The 9,072-nt window shown below is 41.0% G+C and overlaps 1 protein-coding gene across 1 annotated transcript; it reads right to left on the bottom strand.

Annotated features, from left to right (window-relative positions):
• Positions 1-388: 388 nt before the first annotated feature.
• On the bottom strand, positions 389-1,176 carry LOC109210853. Its single transcript, XM_019374326.1, has 3 exons — positions 1,118-1,176; positions 707-901; positions 389-626 (listed from the first exon to the last, which is right to left on the bottom strand). Exons 1-3 carry the CDS (start codon positions 1,174-1,176, stop codon positions 389-391), a joined length of 492 nt encoding a protein of 163 aa, XP_019229871.1.
• Positions 1,177-9,072: the final 7,896 nt, after the last annotated feature.

Raw genomic sequence — 9,072 nt, 5'->3', positions numbered from 1 at the left:
GTAAATCGCTGGGACACTGCCTCACCACCGCGGTCGCGGTGAAAACGCGACAGGACCGCTATGGTTACACACCGTTCAGTAAAACGGGCATAACTTTTTGCACAGAGCTCCGTTTGGGCTCCACAATATATCGTTGGAAAGATATTTTAAAGGCCTACAACTTTCATGCTTTGTATTTTCCCAAATTCCACATTTTCACTAAAACCTGCTGGAAGACAGACCTTCTGCAAACTTAGTCGATTTTGTCAAATCTTATGCACCTCACTTTCCATCTTCATTTTGAAACAACTATTCTCACCCATAATCATCCCGATGGGACTTCACATGTCCAAAATATAACCTTACTACTCCTTTAACTCATTCATACCTAAGCCGAATATACGGGGTGTTACAATTCCATAGGAAGTGAGTTGAGAATGAAATGCATAAGAAATGGTTCAGACATATCAACCTCAAGGGACTTGAGTTTAGCAGAAATGTCTCTCATCTCCATAATGTGCTCACGCACTGTACGACTTCTGTCGAAAGTCATACTTGAGAGCCTCTTCATAAAGGTGATGGCCAATGCCTTGTCAGAGCTTACAAATTGTTCATCAATTGCCTTCATGTAAGCTTTGACCTTATCGCTATTAGGGATAAAACCCTAATAATTTGGCTTATGTGGGCTTTTATGAGCATTAAACTTAAGCGATTAGATCGCTCCCACCGCTCATAATTAGCCTTAGCAGCTTGCGTACTTGATTCCGTGGGGATAGCTAGTTCATCCACACGGAGTGCCAGGTCCAGATCCGAGCACCCTAAAGTGAGAAGGACTTTCTCCTTCCATTCAGCATAATTGTCACCAGAAAGCATTGGAATTAGAGCATTCTCATTAAAAATAGCGGTAGGAAAAGCGGTAAAACTGCAAAACAAGGATAAACATACATAAGCTATGAAGTACAATCCATCAAGGTGAATCGCGTAAAATACCGATTCTTAGTAAATTTTAGACCTTCATGTGGGCAGAGGTTGCAACTCATGCATATAATTTACTAACTCTATTAGACTAGTAAACCAATATACATAAAAATTAATCCGTACCTGTGGGCATAAGATAATTTTCAACTTAAAGGTTTACCATCTCATTCCAATTAATCTCACCAAAACGGTTACCTCCCTGTAGGGCTGGGTTACCATTTTAATAAGATAATCAGACTAAATAGATGTCATTATAATTTTAATTTTAATCACAAACTTTATGCGATTAAATAACTTAATTTCTTTTATATCAAGTATTCAGAATGTTGTAGCTACTACCTAAATACGCGATATAAAAGAAAATTCCTAATGACATCTTACAGTGATTTGTTCAACAATCAACTTATACAGAATGTTGATGGACATACGCATTTAAAGGGCACTATGCCATAACCAAGAATTAGTTCTTATAATTACTTTAAATATTATAAGAACACTTCTTAACAATAGTAAAACAAACATAATTTAATCATGTTGTTTCTAAACATCACGCATAGATTGTTTCAGTTTTAATCCAAAACAAGATCGAAATAAGGACTTGAAATTAAATACTGGAAAAATAAGGACTCAGCTCATGAATCAAAATCACAACATGTGACGACCCAAATGGGTCATCACTTATTTCCTTACTCATTCTGTGCTTCTGAGGCCTTGAAAATCTCATTTGGGGTTGCCCCGATTTGCGTGCGCAGTTCGGGCGCGTAGCCGGAAAGCTTAAATATGAATTCTGTGAGAAAAATGCTAAATTTTGATATTAATTTGAATAAATTTGACTTCGGTCAACATTTTGGGTAAACGGACCCGAACCGTAATTTAACGGTCCCGGAGGGTCCGTAGAAAAATATGGGACTTGGGCGTATGCCCGGTCCCAGGCCCGAGAAATGAATTTTTGTGTGAAATTGTTTTCTGGAAATAATTAAGGAAAATTGGAAACGAAATTTGATTAAAAGACTGTGGTATCGGGCCCGTATTTTAGTTCCGGCGCCCGGTACAAGTCTTATATTTGGTTTAAGCGCTTTCTGTAAAGTTTGGTTGAAATCGGACATCGTTTGACGTGTTTCAGACTTAAAACTCTAAATTTGAAAGTTTATGAGGTTTGAGGAAAAACTTGTGATTTTGAGGTTTGATTCGTTGTTTTGATGTTATTTTGGCGATGTGATCGCACGAGTAAGTCCGTAGGATGTTATTGAGGTTGTGTGCATATTTGGTTTGGAGCCCCGAGGGCTCCGGTGAGTTTTGGGTAGGTGTCGGATTGTATTTTTTGCATTTTTGAAAAATATCTGGTATCTCTGATATGCAGGCTTCGCATTTGCGAAGCCAGCATTCGCAAATGCGAAGGTCCAGCTCTGGCAAATGCGAAGGTCAAGGGCTCGCAAATACGAGACCATATTCGCAAATGCGAAGGTCCCCTGATAGGCCTGAGTTCGCAAATGCAAACAGAAATGTCGCATTTCCCATGCCTGCAGGGTTCGCAATTGCGAACCCAGTTCGCATTTCCCATATCCGCAACCCAGCATATTTTATACTTATCCGATTTTGAGCTTCATTTTTCACATTTTCTCAAACTCAAACACCCATAGGCGATTTTCCAAGATATCTTTCTTCTCCAAATCAATTGTAAGTTAATTTCTACTCAATTCCTTCAACCATTGACATCATTTAACATGTTTTCAACTTAAAATCAATGATTTTCATGGGGTGAAATTGGGGGTTTTGGGTAGAACCTAGGTTTTTCAAAAATTGGGGATTTGGACCTCAATTTGAGGTCCGATTTCAAAAGAAATTACATATTTGAGTTCGTGTGGGAATGGGTAACCGGGTTTTGTTCGAACTTCAAGTTTTGACCACGTGGGCCCGGGGGAGATTTTGGAATTTTTGGGAAAAACTTTGGAACATTCATTTTTATGCATTCAAATTGATTCATTTAGTGTTTATTAAAGTAATTAAGTGACATGTGACTAGATTCGAGCGGATTGGAGGTAGAATCACGGGGTAAAGCTATAGTTGAGGCTTGAGTCGAGTTCAAAGCATCGAGGTAAGTGTTTGGTTTAACCCTAGCTTGAGGGATTAGGAGTTGAGTCATAATTGCTACTTGATTATGTTGAGTACGATGTATAGACATGGTGACAAGTATCTATACATTTGTGTCAAGCATGACCGTGAGTCCTTGTTTTGTGAATAGTTTAGTTGTTGTTATGCCTTCGATGCTTAAATGATGACTTCTGTATGTTGTAAAGATCTTGTGTAAGAGATTGTGATCTTTGAACTTCGTGGAGCATTGGCTCGGGTTGAAATATAAATTGTGAAGGTATATGAGGTAAGTAACTCCTTGGAGCATTGGCTCAAGTGATAATGTGAACTTTGAGATGAAAGTGAAAGAAAGAGAAGAGTTAATGATTTATTCCCTTGCCGGGACGTTGTTGGTTATTGATGTTGTACCCTTGCCGGGTTTTTATTTGTTTGTTTGTGTACCCTTGCCGGGAATTCCATTCTTGTTTTATTATTCCCTTGCCCTTGTTTGTGATTTGTTGATTGTGTGAGGAAGAGTGTTAAAGCACGAAGCGTGATGCCGTGCATTGAATGATATTTATTGATCGGGTTGCGCGCCGCAACAATGCTAAATGATATGGATCGGGTTGCACGCCGCAACAGTATTGTTATATATTGGGATCGAGTTGCGCGCCGCAACAATTATTGATACAAGTGTGTTTATTTTGGATATTAGTCTCTTGTCCGCTGTAAATTCTAAGCTGCCTTTAGACTGTTACTCTAGATTTACTGTTAATACTGTTATCTCCCCACAGCATGCTACCCCTCCCATATTGTTTACTTGTCTTGTATTCGGTTCCGTTGTATGTATATAACTGCACAAGTTTATGTGGTGGTCCAGTCTAGCCTCGTCACTACTTCGCCGGGGTTAGGCTAGACACTTACCAGCACATGGGGTCGGTTGTGCTGATACTACACTCTGTGCTATTTTGCACAGGACTAGGTTTCGAGCAGCAGCAGCAGTAGTGTGAGAGCAGGCTCCATTTCAGCGAGACCCGAGGTGGCCTTGCAGGCTTCCGCAGGCCCGGCGTCTCCTCTATCCTTTATTTTTATCTGTTATGTCATTGTAATCGAGACAAACAGCTTATATTCTCTTTCAGACATTTGTATGTAGTATTCTTAGCAGTTCGTGAGTACAGTGACACCAGTCTTGGGTAGAGAATTTTGTTGAACTTTCCGCATTTTTATTTAGTTTTATAAAATGTTAAGACTTCCGCTTATTTCTGAATTTCGTTGCTTTTGTATTATTGTCGTAAATTGTTAAAATGGATTAGATTATTAATGGACAAGTAACTAAATTTGGCTTGCCTAGCTCTCATTAGTAGGCGCCATCACAACTCCCGAGGGTGGGAAATCCGGGTCGTGACAAGTTGGTATCAGAGCTCTAGGTTACATAGGTCTCACAGCTCACGGACAAGCTTAGTAGAGTCTAAGGGATCGGTACGGAGACGTCTGTATTTATCCCCTAGAGGCTACCGAGTTAGGAAAAGTTTCACAATTGTTTTTTTCTTGTCGTGCGGCTTGGTTTCTCAATGCTAATTGAAATTCTACATTGTTCTTTCGCAGATGGCGAGAACACGTGCTTCTTCATCTTCCGATCAGCAGTCCAAGCCCCAGACAGCTCCCGCTAGGGGCAGAGGGCGAGGCCGAGGCCGTGCTAGATGCCGAGGTAGGGGCGGAGCTCAGCCCCGAGCAGCAGCACCAGTGGCGGAGCCTCAGGTTGGCATTGAACAGCAGTTCCGGTGGGCCCAACTCAGGTCCCAGAGGGGTTTATTGCTACCCCAGTTCTTCAGGATGCTCTAGTCCGATTGGTGGGCCTCTTGGAGAGCGTCACCCGACCAGGTTTGCTTCCTGTAGCACCAGCCGTCTCTCAGGCTGGAGGAGGGGCCCAGACTCCTACTACTCGTACTCCGGAGCAGGGAGTTCCCCCGATTCAGACTCCAGCAGTTCAGCCAGTTGGAGCAGCTCAGCCAGGTGTGGTAGCCCAGGCCGGTGATGGGGCAGCTATGTCAGCCGATGCTTTATGGAGGTTGGATAGGTTCACCAAGCTCTTCACTACTACTTTTAATGGTGCATCTACCGAGGATCCTCAGGATTATTTGGNCAGATTTGGAGGTCCGTAGAGTGAATTGAGGCATTTTGGCGAAAATTGAAGTTGCAAAATGAAGAAGTTTGACCCACAATTGACTTTTGTGATATCGGGGTCGGAATGCGATTCCGAGAGTTGGAGCAGCTCCGCTATGTCATTTTGGACTTGTCTGCAAAATTTGGCGTCATTCCGAGTTGAATTGATGAGTTTCGGCATGAGATTTGATATTTGAAGATTTGGAAGTTCATAAGCTTGATTTTGGTTTGATTCGTCGTTTCGATGATGTTTTATGTGATGTGAAACTTCGAGCGAGTTCGTGATAGGTTATATGACTTGTGTGTATGATTAGACGGGGTCCCGGGAGCCTCGGGTGTGTTTCAGATGGGCTACGGATCATTTTCTTCCATTTTTGAAATGTTGTTGTTGCTGCTTCTGATATCCTTCTACGCGATCGCGAAGATTCTCCCGCGATCGCGATGCATTGTTGAAGACCACATCGAAATCCTTCTTCGGCATTCACATCTGTCTCATCGCGTTCGCGAAGCTCTGCTTATTTCTTCATCGCGTTCGCATTTCACCTCCCGCGATCGCGAATGTCTATTTTTCTCTACTACGCGATCGCGTCTGTAGTTTCACGTTCGCATAGTAGGAATTTGGAGTTGGGGTAGTTGACCATTTTTCCTCTTCGCGTTCACATAAGCCTCTATGCGATCGCGTAAGCCCCCACCCACTATTCTTCGCGTTCGTACCCCTTTTCACGCGATCACAATGTGTATTTTTGGGCAGCCTCAAATTTCCTCTACGCGATCGCGACCATTGTTCCGCGATCGCGATGAACAAATCACTGGGTAGACAGATTAAATCCCAAATTCGAGGGTTTCACCATTTTTATCACATTTTAACTTCTAGAGCTCGGTTCTTGGCGATTTTTAAAGGGATTTTCACCTGGGCGTCTTGGGTAAGTGCTTCTCACTCGATTTAGACCAATTTCCATGAATCTCCTCTTAATTTCATCTTTTAATTCCAGATTTTGAATGAAAAATGGGTAAAACTTCATAGACCAAATTATTGAGTTTTGAGGGGGTGTTTGACTTCCGATTTGAGAGATTTTTATATGGTTAGACTCGTGAGAGTACGAGGGTTCTGAAAATGTTAAATTCATCCGATTCCGAGATGTTGGCCTGAGGGGCGTTTTGGTCATTTTGCCTAATTTCACGCTTTAGCTTTGAATTAAATAGTAGAATCAGTTGCTTGAGATGTTATTTACAATGTGTGATTGAACTGAATAGATTTGGGCCATTTGGAGTCGAGTACTCGTGGCAAGAACGTGGTTGCTAGTTGATTTTAGCCGGTTCGAGGTAAGTATCTTGCCTAACCTTGTGTGGGAGACTTTCCCTTAGGATTTGAGTCTTCTTTGTTGATTCTATTCCTTGTACGCGAGGTGACGAGTGCATGCTCGGATTTATTTGTGGAAAATTGCCCCTTTTAGGCTCTTAGATCCTTGTAATCACCGAATATGAAGTTGTTCTTGATACGATTGAGTTCGTTGTTATTAGTTTCACCTCTACATGACTTACTTGGAATTTATCTGCCCTTTTTGGTTATTCTTATTGCCTAATTGACTTTTACTTGTTTAACTATAGACATTTACCCTTCTATATTCACATTATCATTCCTAACTGCTTGTCTTTATCTGGAAAGTATTATTTCTATCTCTCGTGTAATTAATTGGTCTTAATTGGAAAGAAGTTAGATATCCTATGTTTAGTTGATATTTCCTTAATTGTAATTATTTGATTCATGTTAGCTTCCTTGTTGTTGAACTGAGTATTATAGAATCGTTGTTTCGTATTATTTCTCCCTTGTTGAGTTGTTCTTATTGCGCTTAGTATTTCTCTGTTACGATTATTCTTTATGAGTTAGTTGTACCGTCTTTTGGTGAACGGAAATACCTGAGTTGATTCTCTTGCTTTGTTCCTGTATGTATTGTCATTTGTTGTGTGGTACTTGAGACTGTGATGCACGAGGTTTCTGTCGTGCGGTTGTTGATACTATGATGCACGAGGTTTCTGCCGTGCTGTTGTTGATACTATGATGCACGAGGTTTCTGCCGTGCGGTTGTTGATACTGTGATGCACGAGGTTTCTGCCGTGCGGCTGTTGATACTGTGATGCACAAGGTTTCTGCCGTGCGGTTGTTGTTGAAGGGTTGCACGAGGTCCTTGCCGTGCTATTGTTGATATCGATGATTTGCACATGCGGGATATGTTATATGCTTATATGTGGGTTGCGCATGTGGCGGAATAAGGTGGGAACATTATGATGCACGTGTGGCGAAATAAGGCGGCGCTTATTATGTTAATAATTGCACACGTGGCGAAATAAGGTGGGCTATGTCAAGGGTTGATTGTAAAGAATTGTGATGGCCTGTGGAGGCATTCCTATTTGTTTAATATTGTGATTGTGGGTTGCTTACCTGTATGAGCTTTACCGCTTGGAAGTTGTGAGGAAACATCGTACGTGCGGTCCGTTCTCCTTTTCATGTTCACTAGCTGGTAGAATTCTTGTTAAAAACACTCGCACAAGCATACACGTAGATAAACACCCCCATTAAAGGTGAATTCCTTCCGATTTTGCTAAGGGTGGAGATACGCCCTCGTTTATCCATTATATATGTGAGAGTGGCCCTAGTTAGCCAGTTAGTTGTCAGCATGACCATGAGATTGATGGGGCACAGGATGCCAAGTGTTAGGTTTCAGATGCCAGGTCTTCGTGAGTTGTGGTTTGTCCGAGACTTGGTAAAATTGTGGAAAGAGTTGAATAAGACCTTATGTGAACATCATTGTAGGATATGAGTTATTGATTTGTTTTCCCCTTGCTGTGTTGTGACCTTAGGATTTGGATTGTGATTATGCCGTCATTTCATATCATCATTTATTATATTCTCGTTGTTACTGTTGTCCTTTTTTTCCTTATTGTGAATTGTAGCATTTTAGTCATTCATGCAGACTTTACATATTTATATATCGGTTCCATTATTCCTATGATTATACTGTTTATTAGTCCGGTAGGTGCCTTGACTGTTCCTCGTCACTACTCCATCGAGGTTAGTCTTGATACTTTCCGGGCACCGCCGTGGTGTGCTCATGCTACTCTTATGCACATTTTTGTTGTGCAGATACAGGTTACCCCACTAAGTTCTGTCAGCCTTGAAAGGAGGCGTATCGGTAGAGACTTCGAGGTATATCTGCTACGTCCGCAGACCAAGGAGTCCCTTTCCAGCTTTCTGTATTAAATATAGCCCATTTCAGTATTCTCCTTTGTATAGACATTCTTGAGTTAGAGCCTCTGATGTATCCCTTAGCTTGTGATTTGTGAGTTTCCGGGTTTTGGGAATTTTGTTAGCTTCGAGAATTGTTGTGGTATGTGCCGACCGGCACCTTAAACACCGTTTTATTTTACTAGTTCAGTTTTATTTACTTTCTTCCGCAATTATGGTTTATCTTCCGCATTGTTAGGCTTACCTAGTCGTAGGGACTAGGTGTCGTCACGACATATTCACGGAGGACGAACAGGGGTCGTGACAGTAATTTACCATTAGATCCATAAATTATACATATATTTAAGGGCATAAAAGTCGATCAATGTTTAAGGGATATTTTAGTCGTTCAACATTTAGCATAAATTATTCGTGCTTTTATAATAATATAGACTAGTCTCTACGAACGACCGTTGCACATTATTAATTGCATGTAAGGGTTTAGTTAACTATTTATATGAACGAACAATAAAATTTAATTTAATAAGAAAGTTATATATATACGGGAAGAAAGAATTGTTGTAAAGAAATTGACATGAAACAGTACAATATTTAAAAACCGAAATTAATATTATTATTGTGACTACCCAAAGGGTCAT

The sequence above is a fragment of the Nicotiana attenuata genome, unplaced genomic scaffold (assembly GCF_001879085.1).
Source record: "Nicotiana attenuata strain UT unplaced genomic scaffold, NIATTr2, whole genome shotgun sequence".
Taxonomy (NCBI): domain Eukaryota; kingdom Viridiplantae; phylum Streptophyta; class Magnoliopsida; order Solanales; family Solanaceae; genus Nicotiana; species Nicotiana attenuata.
Note: the sequence above shows the minus strand (reverse complement) of the source record. Positions and strands in the feature narration are given on the sequence as shown.